The sequence below is a fragment of the Saccopteryx bilineata genome, chromosome 8, assembly GCF_036850765.1.
Source record: "Saccopteryx bilineata isolate mSacBil1 chromosome 8, mSacBil1_pri_phased_curated, whole genome shotgun sequence".
Classification (NCBI taxonomy): domain Eukaryota; kingdom Metazoa; phylum Chordata; class Mammalia; order Chiroptera; family Emballonuridae; genus Saccopteryx; species Saccopteryx bilineata.
In genome coordinates this window covers 26860713-26876925 of record NC_089497.1, presented here as the reverse complement: position 1 = coordinate 26876925, position 16213 = coordinate 26860713, and the positions used below count along the sequence as shown (strand labels likewise).

The 16213-nt window shown below is 44.3% G+C and overlaps 1 protein-coding gene across 1 annotated transcript in view; it reads left to right on the top strand.

Annotated features, from left to right (window-relative positions):
* Positions 1–15457, top strand: part of GABRR3 (gamma-aminobutyric acid type A receptor subunit rho3) — a 90732-nt gene extending 75275 nt beyond the window's left edge. Inside the window, exons 8-9 of the mRNA XM_066241203.1 lie at positions 7017–7213; positions 13915–15457. Of these exons, the coding sequence (XP_066097300.1) occupies positions 7017–7213; positions 13915–14217 (500 nt within the window). The 3' untranslated portion in view covers positions 14218–15457. The remainder of the gene's footprint in view (positions 1–7016; positions 7214–13914) is intronic.
* Positions 15458–16213: the final 756 nt, after the last annotated feature.

Here is a 16213-nt window from a genome sequence, read left to right as displayed (position 1 = left end):
GAGTTGATGCTTCCAGCTCCTCCCCCCTTCTCTCTCTCTGTCTCTTCTCTCTCTCTCTTTCTCTCTCTGTCTCTCCCTCTCCTCTCTAAAATGAATAAATAAAAAATTAAAAAAAAAAGTGTCCTCTTGATGTTCAGCTCACAACTCAATGACCTGATTGTTTTTCCTCAAACAGCCATTGTACTTTGTGTGCAGAAGAGCTTCATATATACTTCTCATTTCATCTACCAGAATGTTAAAAAGGCATGTATGGGGTGTAATTTAATACAATTAAATTTTTTTTTACCGATGTTGTGTATGAATGTGGTCCTGGGAGTTGAAGACTATAGTGACTGTTCAGTGGGTTGAGTGCTGCTGCCTTAATTCATGCTGGAGCAATAGCAGTTTTCCCACCATTAGCTTACACCATCCACGCAAATGCCAGCACAGTGCAAAAGGTCAATAACGTCTCAGTGTTGTAAAACTAATTTTCACTGTGTAGACCCTCTGGAAATGTCTTGGAGATCCCACACGATCTATGACCACACTTTGAGAAGTATGTCTTTGAGGTGTCTAGCTCTTTAAGGTCAGCCTTGTCTATAAAAAGTCCTTAAATATGCTGATCCTTACTTTTGCATTCCTTCCGCCTTCGCCAGTGCTGGGACCCTTGGTAACTTTACCCTGGATTGCCCTAACTGACTCCTTCCTGCCCAGGGCCATCTTACAAGGCTTTGTGACATCTGACCCAAGGGGCACTAAGGGGCAGAAATCCAGTCCAAGCTTCAATGGCCATGGTGTGGGCTGACATTCTCCAGAAGAAGGGACACCTTTTACTACACTTTTTTTTTTTTTTAAAGAATTCCTGCTACAATTTTCTTTTTATTTATTTATTTTTTATTTATTCATTTTTAGAGAGGAGAGGGAGGAGAGCTAGAGAGAGAGAAGGGGGGGAGGAGCTGGAAGCATCAACTCCCATATGTGCCTTGACCAGGCAAGCCCAGGGTTTCGAACCGGCGACCTCAGCATTTCCAGGTCAACGCTTTATCCACTGCGCCACCACAGGTCAGGCTTACTACACTTTTTACTGTAATTTGTACAAAGCTGTAGCATGGGCTTGTAGAAGCCTTGTCACTGCTTGTTTCGCCGCCTGTTCCTTCTGCCCCGGTGAATCCTACCCGCAGAGTAATAGCTGTAGAACACAGTGTGATCACAGTGCTCCCATGTCAAACGCCATTGGATAAATACTCTCAGCCTGGAATCCAAAGTGTTCCTTAAGTGATGCCAAGTAAAATACAGAACACTCGGTCAAGCCTGAATTTTAGATAAGCACTAAAAAATGTCTTAGTATTAGTATATCCCAAATATTGCATGGGACATATTTATACTAAAATGTTACTTGTTGTTTATCTGAAATTCAAATATAACTTGAGTGTCCTGAGCTTATATTTCTTAGGTCTTCAACCATACCCCCCGCTCTAGTATACTTGCCCTAAGCTTTAACCAGTTTGTGTATTCGGATGCCTAACTGCCCATCTCACCTCTGTCCCTTTGTTCTGGCTCTCACTCTGCCTGGAATGTCCTCCCTTACTTGTCTCTCCCTGTCAAAATCCTGCCATCTATCAGTAGCCAGTAGCCTTTGCTGATGGCTCTAAGCAGACATGGTCTCTCTCATCTTGGAACCACATGGCGCTCTGTATCTCTCCTAAGTACTTCACTTCCTCTAATCTGTGTTTAGCTATGAGGTGGGTTGGTGCTTTATCTTGTCTCTTCTATTAGAATGTGAGTTCTTTAAGGATAAGATCTTTTTTTTTTTTTTTTTACTTTTTTTTTTTACTCCTGCAGTTACTAGCACTGGTGAGCCAGTGCTCAAGCCAGATGAACCTGGGCTCATACTGGCAACCTCAGGGTTTTGAACTTGGGTCTTCAGCATCCCATGTCAATGCTCTATTCACTGTACCACCCGGCCTTATAAAACTGTATTTTAGTTACTAACTGAGAACAATGATGACTCATTGCTGGTTAAGAAGCCTCACATTTGTCATGTTTCAGATAAAAAAAAACCAACGAATGCTGAACAGCACAGAAGTGCCCATTGTGATTAGGTAATTCTTGTAAAAAATAACAGCAGTCATAAGTTGAAATGTGTGATGAGTTAAAAATACTATTCTACCTTTATGTTTGATTTGGTGTGGAAAGAGAGCAAGACTGGTGAAGCTGATCAAGGGTGTTTCATCCTCCTAGAAGGAGGCGTAGTGCTGTATTTTCTTTTCTCCCTTCTATCTCCTCCTTCCTTCCTCACCTCCATCTTTTTCGCTTGGCACCTCTGGATGGGATATGCCGCTCATGGACAACGTGCTAAGTAATGGGTCATCTCCCAGGAAACAGACCTGGCAGAAGAAGACAGCTAACGCTTTCAGGCATGTAGTCACTCATAAAGAGAACTGTCGCCTGCTGGAGGATTTGCCACATACCTCAAAAAATAATTAGGAGTAATTCATTTAACTATTATAGAAGTTACCAGAACTTCGGGCCCTGGACTCTGGCATTCCTTTTGTGGGATATAGTTGTTTGTTTCTATTCATCTCTGCCTAAGCTTATAGGAAAAATGTTTTGACTTCTTTAAAAGTGAAGGCAGATACCTCTGCCTTCAAAAGAGCTACTTACACACAGCTACTGAGGGGGTGAAGTGGCTCATTAGTTCTGTAAGCGACGCCTGCACCCCCTACTGTTTCACACCAGTCAACGGGCTTCTCCATCACGTATGCCAACAAAAGTGGCCAACGGAACACAACGATAAAGAATTCTCCCCAGACTAAAGGGTTCTTAGGACCCCTATGTGTCCGCAAGAGCTGATGTGGTGAAAGCACAGGCCTCAAGGGGAGTGAGACCTATGGGCCCGATTGTCTTATAACACTTTCCTAACTACGCCTGGCGGCCTTAGTGCGTGAGAAGATAATTTTCTAATCCTGACACAGGACCTTTCTTTGACTAAATGATCCCTTCATATAACTCAAAACTCTGTTATTGAGATACTAACTTTAATGGGTTTGGAAGGAAAACTATTTGTCAAGATTAATGTATTTCAGCAGGGTAGCTCAGGACGGAGTGTGTTTAATGTAGCTGTGATGCCCCTTAACTCCCAGTTCTGTTGCTTGAGGAATATATGTTTCACTGCTCCCCATACTCAATGACCCCTCCTCCCACTCTCTTTTTTATTGCTTATTTGAAACAAGAAAGATATAGCATGCTGGTCTCAAGATAAATAAAGCTGTAGTAAATTAGTTGGACTAAGCACTCCTTTAAAGAAAATAGCTGATAATTTATTGCTCAAATATAGATAATGCAATTCTTTTTTATTGGCCCAAACAGTCATCAACTTAAAATACATGACTAGACCTATTTGGCATGTAAACTCTTGTGTCTGTTCTAAACCCTTATTTTGTCCATTAAGCTCCATATTATTATCCATGAAAAAAAAATCGGCCCTGGCTAGTTGGCTCAGTGGATAGAGTGTTGGCTGGCATGCGGACATTCAGGTTCAATCCCCAGTCAGGGCACACATGAGAAGCGACTATCTGCTTCTCTTATCCTCCATCTCTCCCTTCTCTCTTTCTTCCCCTCCTGCAGTCAGCGGCTCAATTAGTTTGAGCATCACCCCAGGCACTGAGGATGGCTTGGTTGATTCAAGCATTGGCCCCAGATGGGGGTTGCAAGGTAGATCTTGGTCAAGGTGCATGCGGGAGTCTGTCTATCTCCCCTCCTGTCACTTAAACAAAATCAAGTTCTATTTTTTATATCATAGAAAACCAGTAAGAGAAGACACTTTGAAGTTTTAAACTTCCTGACCAGGTGGTGGTGCAGTGGATAGAGCATCGGCCTGGGAAGCAGAGGACCCAGGTTTAAAACCCTGAGGTCACCAGTTTGAGCATGGGCTCATTGAGCTCGGGCTCACCAGCTTGAGCACGGGCTTACTGGCTTGAGTGTGGGATCATAGACATGACCCCATGGTTGCTGGCTTGAGCAAGAGGTCACTCACTATGTTGGAGCCCTCTAGTCAAGACACATATGAGAAATCAATCAATGAACAACTAAGGTGCCACAACAAAAAAATTGATGCTTCTCATCTCTCTCCCTTTCTGTCTGTCCCTATCTGTCCCTCTCTCTATTGCTCTGTCTCTAAAATGAAATAAAATAAAATAAAAAAGTTTTAAAATAATGAGGTAAGCTAAAAAATAAGGATGTTAGTTTAGGATTTATTCCATTTTACCAGTGAAGTCCTGGAGATAGTAAGACTTTGGCCTGTTGAAAAGCATCAAATGCCTTCATTCTTCCTGACTTAATTCTGCACTCATTCTATAATGTCTTGTCTCAGAGATGCTCCATCTATACAGATTGGTTTATAATCTTAAAATCAAAGGACATTCCCTTTAGAGGTTCAGCACAAGAGGCAGAGAGTTTGCATGTAAAAAGCATGTGCTCTACACTCACAGAGAAAGGTTTCAGTCCTGCTCCTGATAAAACTCAGGCTAATCACTGAGATACTCCCAGCTCTTATTTCTTTTTTCTTTTCTTTCTTTTTTTTTTTTTTTTTTTTTTTTTGCATTTTTCTGAAGCTGGAAACGGGGAGAGACAGTCAGACAGACTCCCGCATGCGCCTGACCGGGATCCACCCGGCACGCCCACCAGGGGCTACGCTCTGCCCACCAGGGAGCGATGCTCTGCCCCTCCGGGGCATCGCTTTTGCCTCGACCAGAGCCACTCTAGCGCCTGGGGCAGAGGCCAAGGAGCCATCCCCAGCGTCCGGGCCATCTTTGCTCCAATGGAGCCTTGGCTGCAGGAGGGGAAGAGAGACAGAGAGGAAGGAGGGGGGGTGGAGAAGCAAATGGGCGCTTCTCCTATGTGCCCTGGCCGGGAATCGAACCCGGGTCCCCCGCACACCAGGCCGATGCTCCACCGCTGAGCCAACCGGCCAGGGCCCAGCTCTTATTTCTTTTCTGCAACATGTGGCTAATGATCTTGACCGGGTTTTGTGGTGAGTAAACTTTCTATAAAGGCAAGCAAGTTTTATTTCATAGTTTTGGTTACACACGCATCTGGAATGTTAATAAAAACTGCACGTCCTCTTGTTTGTGTAGCAAGGAATGCAAGCAGCATCCACCGACAAGCAAATTGTCGCTGTGACCATTGTTAGGGAAGCTTGAAACTCGAGGAGACAGTGGCCTGCATTTAATGGTAAGAGCTAGAATAGCACCTAGGTTTCTTTTTCTGGAATTCAAACCAGTGGGAAGGTGAGATTGTGGGCCCTCCCATGGTGACTGTCAATTGCCAAACTACATTGGCCTTGATCAAACAAACAGAAAAACTTCATTAGAAATTCAATAGCGACGTGGCCTTGCCGCTGCCGCTGATGCGGGCCTCCCTCGGATGGGAAGCTTGCAGGGCTACTGTGGGAAAGTTAGAAACGTGTGGGTGAGAGCTGTCCACGGGCTGCGTCTGTACACTGAGGGGTAAATCACGGTCTCCTCTGGCTGTTTGGACTCTGTCTGTTGACATTAAGATGTCCTCACAACTTATAAAAATTATTAAGGATTCCCTTTGCATATCCCTGGTGCGAAGTTAAAAAGATAAAACCATGCCAGCCTGTGTACATTTCAAATAGTTACAATACTAGACTTCCTCTCCAGGCAGTAATTTGGTGGCATCCTTCTGAGAAATTAGTGTGAACACTGAATAGCCTTCCCAAAGGCCAGCGTTTTCTTAAAGAAATCTCAGAGTCATTTCCTTCTCCATTGTCCCCAGAAACCCTGATCTCTTACCTCTGATGCTCATGCCAGGGAGTAAAGAAGGGAAAGTGGCCCTGGCCGGTTGGCTCAGCGGCAGAGCGTCGGCCTGGCGTGCGGGGGACCCTGGTTCGATTCCCGGCCAGGGCACATAGGAGAGGCGCCCATTTGCTTCTCCACCCCCCCTCCTTCCTCTCTGTCTCTCTCTTCCCCTCCTGCAGCCAAGGCTCCATTGGAGCAAAGATGGCCGGGGCGCTGGGGATGGCTCCTTGACCTCTGCCCCAGGCGCTAGAGTGGCTCTGGTCGCGGCAAAGCGACGCCCCAGAGGGGCAGAGCATCGCCCCCTGGTGGGCAGAGCATCGCCCCTGGTGGGCGTGCCGGGTGGATCCCGGTCGGGCGCATGCGGGAGTCTGTCTGAATGTCTCTCCCCATTTCCAAAAAATACAAAAAAAAAAAAAAAAAAAAAGAAGGGAAAGAAAGAGAAGGTACAGGAAAAAGAAGGAGAAGGCAGTGGGAAGGCAAAGGAAGAGAAGAACGGGGGAGGGAAAGGAAGATGAGGGTAAGGGAAGAGAGGAAAAGAGAGGAGTGGGGAGGGAGAGGAGGAGAGGGAAAGAAAGAAGTATCTCCTTTAGCAGTTTGCTCAGGTAATATTTACACGGAACTGAGCTCCCCAGCACACTTCCATTCTGAATCTCAGTTAGACGACACTTCAGTAACAAGGGACAGACCGAGCACAGCAGTGACGACGGCTTGTAAGTATTCTCCATGAGAGAAAAATACGGGGAATAGCAATCTTTAATGCTATAAGGATCACTCCTCGATGAAGGAAAGATTAAAGGGAGACGCGGAGACAATTTCTTAACCGTAAGAGTTGTGAAATGGTGAGGCAGGTAGTGGAAGTGATCTTGGAATATCTTTCCTAGAGGAATATTTTTTAAATGGAGTATGTGTTTACCTTTCTGGGATGGTTAGAAGAGGCCCGCCCCGGGCGAGAAGCACTGAGTCCTGAAAGACTGGAGTCTTTAGCTGGAAAGAAGGAAACTTTATGGACAATGGGGTGTGGGCAGCAAAGAGAGGTAGAAAGAGAAATCCAAGGATGTGACCTGGGTTAACACACAGCAACTCCTCCCCACCATCACCCTGAGCACCAGACTGATATCGTCCCGGAAATATTTAGAGATCTGCGGGTGGAATCCAGCACCTGACCTGGAACTGAATGGGTATTTCACTGACCTTGTCACTGTTCTCAAATGGCAGGAATCACCACCGTGCTGACCATGTCCACGATCGTCTCTGGCGTGAGTGCCTCCACGCCCCAGGTGTCCTACGTCAAGGCCGTGGACGTGTACCTGTGGGTCAGCTCCCTCTTTGTGTTCCTGTCGGTCATTGAGTATGCAGCCGTGAACTACCTCACCACCGCGGAGGAGCTGGAACAGCTCAGGAAGACAGGGAAGGTACTGCCTTGCCTTCATCATCACAGCCCTTAAGAATGTAAAAAAGATTAGCCTCATCAAAAACCCTCTCCTGCCTGACCAGGCGGTGGCGCAGTGGGTAGAGTGTCAACCTGGGATGCTGAGGACCTAGGTTTGAAGCCCTGAGGTTGCCGGATTGAGAGCAATGCTCACCAGCTTGAGCATTGGGTTGCTAACTTGAGCGTGGGATTATAGACATGACCCCATGGCCGCTGGCTTGAGCTCAAAGGTCGCTGGCTTGAGCAAGGGGTCACTAGCTCGGCTGGAGCCCCCTCCCCCTCATCAAGACACAAATGAGAAAGTAATCAATGAACAACTAAGGTGGTGCAACTATGAGTTGATGTTTCTTATCTCTCTCCCTTCCTGTCTGTCTGTCTCTCTCGCTAAAAAACACCCCCCCCCCCCAGCCCCTCTTCTGGCAGTATTGTCAGCCTTTGTATTAAGTACATATCCTTGTCAAGATGCCAGTTTACACGACCTTGACAATGTAATATTGAACTTCATTCTCTGTGCTCGGTGCTGGCTGGTGACCTCAGAATCCTCACTCCCCGTTGCCAGGTGTCTTTTGTGTGAGGAATTTTTCTGTGTGCTAACTCTGTCGCTGGAAAAAAGGGCGTCAATGAGCGTGTTTTATGTATTGACATTGTGCTAATCATCTAACATGTAGTGTGTCATTGAATTCTCAAAGTAACCCCAAGAGGTCAGCACTTTATCACCCTCGTGTTATCGCAGTGAAATAGGAGCAGGTGGGTAGTCACTTGGCCGAGGTCACACAGCTTAAGAGGAATCAGGATTTGCTTCTGGATCTCCCCGACTCCAGGCTGTGCTCTCAACCAGTAAATGACATGTTTGTCTCCGGCAAGAGCTAGGGTTATATTTCTCTTCTTGTTTCTCAGGAGAGTGGTAGAACATGAAGGGAGGTCCTTCTCCCCACGGTATACTGGGAATAAGGTGCCTGCCGGGTTTTAAATGTTATTACATGGTTCTGTGACACTGCTTAGTAAATATGGACAGACTGATCTCTACCTGCTTCATTTCACAAAGGATTGGGGCACCAGTTCCCTGTTATTAGGAGAACTGACAGACGATATTGTACTTCAGACTCACTGATCAAATTAATCAGTTAGCTAGCTAGCATACACTTAAAAGACTACATATATAAATATACATATATCTATACACTTATAACAATGTAATATATTCACACTGGTTTGAGAAATTCTGATATGAACATTTCTATACACCCACGACATTATTTTATATTGTTTATGTGTCTAGTAGAGCATGCCATACTTTTCAGAATGTTTTTATAGCCTCTTCTCCACTGAACCTTCAATATCAGCTTCCTGATGTATGCCTTCCAGAGATTATCATCTCTGTTTTAAAAATGAGGAAGCAGACTTTTAGTGAAAAAGCGATTTTACCAAAATTTCATAGCCAACAGAGCTGCAAAGGCAATTCAGTTTTCCTGCAATGCTGACTTTGTTCCTTCATTTTGTATCCCTTGAGTCAAAGCTGAAATAGGAGCTGATTTTGCTTTATTGCAGATGCCTCAATTTCTTTTGTTGAAAGCATGTGATTCTGTGTCCCTGTCGCATGCGTACTCCACAGAGACTGATACGCAGGTGTGAGCAAGCCAGAAGCTCATGGATGTGAGCACTGACGGGTGTGTACGCAGCACGTGGGGCCTGTCACAGTTTTCATTCAGCAGGGCGGGGGTGGGGCCTGCGAGTCTGCATTGCTAACAAGGCCCAGGTGCTGCTGACCCATTGCCCACGCTGTGACTAGTAATGATTTAGGTAATCTGTGAAATGAAAGGTGACACAGAAAAAACATGTGACAAGGGAAAGAATTTGTTGTTCTCATTTTGAGCTCTTGTTTCTTTTTATGTGGGGGCTGGTTAACCCAAGATGGAGGCAGTGAAGTAATTGTGGCCCACCTCTATGTCTCCTGTGACTTTAATATACCTATGTCTCCTGGCCCCAACCTGCCGCAAACACACGGCTTCACCTCGGATTTCTTTTTTCATTTGAGGGGGTTGTACACAATCTCCTTTTGTGTATCATTAACAAGGGATTTTGGGGGGGGGTTGATAAGCATCATCCATTTTTAAAATTATTATTTTTTTAAATTGTGGTAAAATGCAACATAGAACTTACCATTTTAACCATTTTTAAGTTCATGGTTAAGTACTTGTTAAGTATATTTACATTGTTGTGCAACCAACCTCCAGAAATTCTTCATCTTGCAGAACTGAGATTCTGTACCCATTAAATGTCCCCACTTCCTCCTCCCCCAGCTTCCGGAAACCACTCGTTCCAAGCATCCGAAAGGTGTCATTGCCTCAAAGAACTGGTCTGCCCGACATTCATGTAGTTGTTAGACATCAGGAAGGAGCACGAGGTTTGGAGTCAGGAGAAGTGAGGAAAACCTAACTCTAGCACTTCCTGCCTCTGTTTCCAGGTGATGTCTCCTCCTGTATTCTGCATTTGCAAGATTGTGGGATTTCTTCCCTCTTCACTTCACAGGGCTGTTGTGAAGATCAAAGGGTATACTATATATATAGGTCTGGAACTTCTGCAAGCTATGAAGTGCTACATAAATATTAAGTTCTCATTGTGATGAATGCCCAGAGCATCTGGTGTGAAGGAACAGGAGTTTGATAGGGGCAGAGCAGAAGGACATGTGGATATGTCTGTGCGTTTGGGGCTAATCAGTGATACCGAGATGTATGAGCCAGATAGATAGATATAATATCATGTGTTTTGTTTGTTTGTTGATAAAGCAGTTTGGAGAAAGTGGCTTAGATCTGTAAGCAGGCGGGCTCACTAATACTTCATCACTAAATTAAACGTACTTAATCTCTTGGTCACTGGCTAAGCTAGACAATTCTGGACTCTCCCTGTGAAGAGTCTCCTTTTGCCTTATTTCAGAGATCAAACCTGGACACCAATGCAGATCTCATAGTGAGGACTAGAGTGAGACTGAGCCACACCTGCTGTTCCTTCTCCAAGTCCCCAGGGTGGAGTAATTGAGGGATGGTGAGAACAGCTAGGAATGTTAGGCTAGCGGAGGTCCTATGAAATCATGAAGTCAGGCAAAGCTCTCTTCCTGCCACCACACAAGCGTGTCTCAGCCCCACCCCGGATACCAGGAGCTGGGGGAACAGCAAGGGCTGTGGAAAAATTATCCTCACTGTTGACTGACCTTTACCCAAGGAAGGAGAAAGAAAACAATTCTCTTTCTTTTTCTTTCTTTCTTTCTTTCTTTCTTTCTTTCTTTCTTTCTTTCTTTCTTTCTTTCTTTCTTTCTTTACAGGGACAGAGAGAGAATCAGAGAGAGGGATAGACAGACAGGAACAAAGAGAAATGAGAAGCATCAATCATTAGTTTTTCGTTGCAACACCTTAGTTGTTCATTGATTGCTTTCTCATATGTGCCTTGACCGTGGGGCTATAGCAGACCGAGTAACCCCTTGCTGGAGCCAGCGACCTTGGGTCCAAACTGGTGAGCTTTTAAAAAAATTTTTTTTTGCTCAAGCCAGATAAGCCCGCGCTCAAGCTGGCGACCTTGGGGTCTCAAACCTGGGTCCTCTGCATCCCAGTCCGAAGCTCTATCCACTGCGCCACCGCCAGGTCAGGCTGTTTTGTTTTTTACAGTGACAGAGAGTCAGAGAGAGGGACAGACAGATAGGAACAGAGAGATGAGAAGCATCAATCATCAGTTTTTCATTGCGCATTGCGACACCCCAGTTGTTCATTGATTGCCCTCTCATATGTATGTGCCTTGACCACGGGCCCTCAGCAGACCAAGTAACCCCCTGCTCGAGCCAGCGACCCTAGGTCCAAGCTGGTGAGCCTTTGCTTAAACCAGATGAGCCCGCGCTTATGCTGGCGATCCTGGGGTCTCGAACCTGGGTCCTCAGCATCCCAGTTCGATGCTCTATCCACTGTGCCACCACCTGGTCAGGCAACAATTTTCTTTCTTATTCTTTCATGCAGATGTTTTCATAATTCCAAAATTTAGAACTTAGTCTAAAACAATCATATCTATAGTTCAGATATAATATGCCTTAGCTATGTGATTACTAATAGGCCGGAGTGAAAAATTAAAGACTAGTGCTAAAAGTGTTTCTATTGGAAAAACCGACTTATAGACTTGTAGAAATTAGATCAGCTTACTAGTAAATTATATATTATAAGATTTAATCAATTATACAGCTAGTTCTAAATTGTCATAATGGAGGAGAAAAATGACACCCTTGCTCTTCACAGATTATGTCCTCTTTAACACAATCAGATTTTTTTTTTTTGTATTTTTTTTTTTCTGAAGCTGGAAACGGGGATAGACAGTCAGACAGACTCCCGCATGCGCCCGACCGGGATCCACCTGGCACGCCCACGAGGGGGTGACACTCTGCCCACCAGGGGGTGATGCTCTGCCCCTCCGGGGCGTCGCTCTGCTGCGACCAGAGCCACTCTAGCGCCTGGGGCAGAGGCCAAGGAGCCATCCCCAGCGCCCGGGCCATCTTTGCTCCAATGGAGCCTCGCTGTGGGAGGGGAAGAGAGAGACAGAGAGGAAGGAGAGGGGGAGGGGTGGAGAAGCAGATGGGTGCTTCTCCTATGTGCCCTGGCCGGGAATCGAACCAGGGACTTCTGCATGCCAGGCCGACGCTCTACCATTGAGCCAATCGGCCAGGGCCCACAATGAGATTTTTGTTAGGATGAAAAGTGGACGCCCAGAGGGATGACTTAGCCGTCTTCCGGGTGGTTGGCAAAACCACGGAAGAGACTGTGCATAGTTATTCTAGTCTCAGCTCCAGAGTTGAATATATTATTAATCTTATTAAATGGCTGTCTGAGGTTGCTTATTCAGCCTTGATTTCATTTCATGTTTATTTTGTCCATTTTCATTTTATTATGGAAAATTTCTACAGTTACAACTAAAAGGAACAGCATAACTTGATATGGGTCCCTGGTTAATTTAACTGCACAGAATAAACATTCTCTGTTTCTTTTTATCTTTAAGTTTTTTAAATTAAAAAGTATTTTGGCTGAATATAAAAGATAATTTTATTCAATCACAGTTGACTTTCAATATTATATTAGCTTCAGGTGTACAGCATAGTGATTAGACACTTAGGTAACTTACTAAATGACCCCCTTGGTAAGTTAGTACCCACCTGGCGCCCTACACAGTTATTACAATATTATTGATATATTTCCTGTTTTGCTTTACATCCCTGTGACTATTTTGTAACTACTCATTTGCACTTCTTAATTCCTTCCCCCTTTTCACCCGGCCCCCACCCCACTCTCATCTGGCAACCATTGTTTTGTTCTCTTATCTATGAGTTTCTTTCTGTTGTGTTTATTTTGTTTTTCAGAGTCCAGTGTAAGTGAAACCATATGGTATTTATCTTTTTTTTTTTTTTTTTGTATTTTTCTGAAGCTGGAAACGGGGAGAGACAATCCGGCACGCCCACCAGGGGCGACGCTCTGCCCACCAGGGGGCGATGCTCTGCCGCGACCAGAGCCACTCTAGCGCCTGGGGCAGAGGCCAAGGAGCCGTCCCCAGCGCCCAGGCCATCTTTGCTCCAATGGAGCCTTGGCTGCGGGAGGGGAAGAGAGAGACAGAGAGGAAGGGGGGTGGGTGGAGAAGCAAATAGGGGGGCGCTTCTCCTATGTGCCCTGGCCGGGAATCGAACCCGGGTCCCAAGCATGCCAGGCTGACGCTCTACCACTGAGCCAACTGGCCAGGGCCTGGTATTTATCTTTATCTGACTTATTTCTAGTCTCCATGTCTTTTGAATTCAGTAAAATATTAGGCTTTTAAATCACTACGACCCAAATACACATTTTGGCAGTATTTACTCTGCTCCCTCCATTTTGAATTCTGAATACTTTCATCTACTTGTAGCCTGTTCATAAATGTTCATTCTCTAACTTCCCGATAGATCAAGAAGTGATTTTCTATTCTCAGAAAACAATTAGTAACGGCTGCTTCCTAGACACTGCTTTGTACCAGAGAATCTCTCTCTCTCTCTCAAAGTAAAGCCTTAAAGAGAAATGGTATTTATATTCAACCAGACACAAGCCAGAAAACACTGTAATTTGCTTCATTAAAAAAGTAAGCCGATTTTATCTCCAAGGCAGTGTTTTCCATTTATTATTAAAATGACCTTTAGTCATATACCAGAAGCAAAACAAAAATCCTTTTATTTATTTATTTTTTTACAGAGACAGAGAGAGGGATGGACAGGGACAGACAGACAGGAATGGAGAGAGATGACAAGCATCAATCATCAGTTTTTCGTTGTGACACCTTAGTTGTTCATTGATTGCTTTCTCATATGTGCCTTGACCGCGGGCCTTTAGCAGACCGAGTAACTCCTTGCTCGAACCAGCGACCTTGGATCCAAGCTGATGAGCTTTTGCTCAAACCAGATGAGCCTGCGCTCAAGCTGGTGACCTCGGGGTCTCGAACCTGAGTCCTCCGCCTCCCAGTCTGATGCTCTATCCACTGCGCCACTGCCTGGTCAGGCCCAACATTCTTTTAAATAAGCAAAACATTCTTAGCATTTGTTGAAATTATGTCTTTTTAAATCCTGAGTGTTTAGATTTTTATTGTAATTTCTATTCATAAAACCACATTCATGACTTACTAACAAAGACCTTCTTATAGATTTCTGCAATGTACAATATTGATGCAGTTCAAGCTATGGCCTTTGATGGTTGTTACCATGACGGTGAGACTGACATGGACCAGATTTCCTTTTCTTTCCACTCGGAAGAAGAATCCATTCAAGGAAGAGTCACAGGCAGCCCCAGTGCAGATTCATCCTGGAGAAAGAGAAGAAAATCCCTCGGAGGGCACGTTGGTAGAATAATTCTGCAGAATAATCATGTCATTGACACCTATTCAAGGGTTTTATTTCCCATTGTATATATTATATTTAATTTGTTTTACTGGGGTATATATGTGTAAAGAGGCATTTCCAATATATAAAACTTATTTTGGAGTCAGAGTACGTATTTTAAACAACAACTGATTATATACTGAACAGCACTGGACTGAACTGAGAGTCAGCCAAAGAAGATTTGAAAGTTGACTGATATTCTTCTAGAAGAGTTTAAGGTCTTAGGAGAATTGACTCCATAAATAAGAGTCACAGGCATGGGTGTTATAGAAAAAACCATTTCTATAGGGAAGGGCTTTGTAGCGGCTTCATCTGGACCCCTTTGCTTTCTAAGTGTAAATTTTCCATCTTTAACTAGGGGATAAAACTGGACTATGACAATAATACAAGAGGACTTTGTTCCCTAGTGTTAGCCTAGTGCCAGATTACCTAACAGAGCTGAGTCGTCCTAAGGAAACACATCAACATGAAGGTGGCATAATGGCCACTACATGGCTGAGATTCCCATAAAGACATTTCCTCTACCACGTCTAGTCAAGTCTTTTATCTTATGTCACTAATATGTTTCTTACGTTATTGAGTCCAAGGGAGATGAACAACTGTAAGCTTCACTCAGTCTTCACATCCTAATGTTAAATTAATATGTCATAATTCAATAATAGCATCTTATATTTTGTAGTTGAGGTATAGTTTTCATAGATTTTGGAGGTATTTAATTTGTTACTTTATTCGCCAAATGTTTATTGATATCCTTACGTGTGCCAGGCACTTTATTAGGTGTTATGTACTCAAAAATAGATCTATATCTATAGGTACCTATATTTATAGATATATACAAAATGACATTCCTGCCATCAGTGAATGGGCAGCTGGAGCAAGTCACATATGTAATGGGTGTTAAAGCAGAGGTATGCACACCACACTGGGCTCTGAGAAATGCCGAAGGAAGAAAAATAATATCCACGAAGACATGTGAACTCTCAATTTATAAGCTGAAGAGGTTTTCAGACATGGTTTTGAGGACAAATTGAATGAAATTTATATATCCCATAGTAATTTTGGTAACTTTGGTTGAACCAAGTAATTCAGGCCAAGTGGGTATTAAATTGCTGTTCGTTAAGTAGAAAAACCTCCAGTGATCAGCATTCATTTTGTAGACTGGCAGTGTGCTTACGTTTGTGTTGAGTATTTTGTGACAAAGATTTCATTTAGAGATAAATCCTTCATCGGAAGTATAAAATATTGTATTTCCTTTTCTATTTTGATTTCTGGGACTGAATTGAGGGAAATAAAGTAAACCGTATTAGTTGTAGTGTGTTGCCATTTATTTTACCATAAGGCGAACCAAAATGATTTGAAAGATTTCATGCCAGGTGAAGAGGCAAATAACTTCTTGTTTTCCAATAACATTGGTCTTGAGTGTCTGCTGTGAATGATACAGCATTCTACAAATTTATCTTTCCTTTGGGTGCAAAAAATTTAAAAGAAAATTCTTTTTCTATGATGTCTTCCCTCACGGGCAGGTTAATTCTGGGATACTTTATTTTATTTTCTTAATACAACTTTTCCAATTCTTTCAAAAATCTTCCAAGGATTATATTTTTCTAAGAAACTGTCCAGCCCTGGCCGGTTAGCTCAGCGGTAGAGCGTCAGCCTAGCGTGCGGAGGACCCGGGTTCGATTCCCGGCCAGGGCACACAGGAGAAGCGCCCATTTGCTTCTCCACCCCTCCGCCGCGCTTTCCTCTCTGTCTCTCTCTTCCCCTCCCACAGCCAAGGCTCCATTGGAGCAAAGATGGCCCGGGCGCTGGGGATGGCTCTGTGGCCTCTGCCTCAGGCGCTAGAGTGGCTCTGGTCGCAACATGGGGACGCCCAGGATGGGCAGAGCATCACCCCCTGGTGGGCAGAGCATTGCCCCTGGTGGGCGTGCCGGGTGGATCCCGGTCGGGCGCATGCGGGAGTCTGTCTGACTGTCTCTCCCTGTTTCCAGCTTCAGAAAAATGAAAAAAAAAAAAAAAAAAAAGAAACTGTCCAAACTTGAGCTAATATAATTTATTCAAAACGTT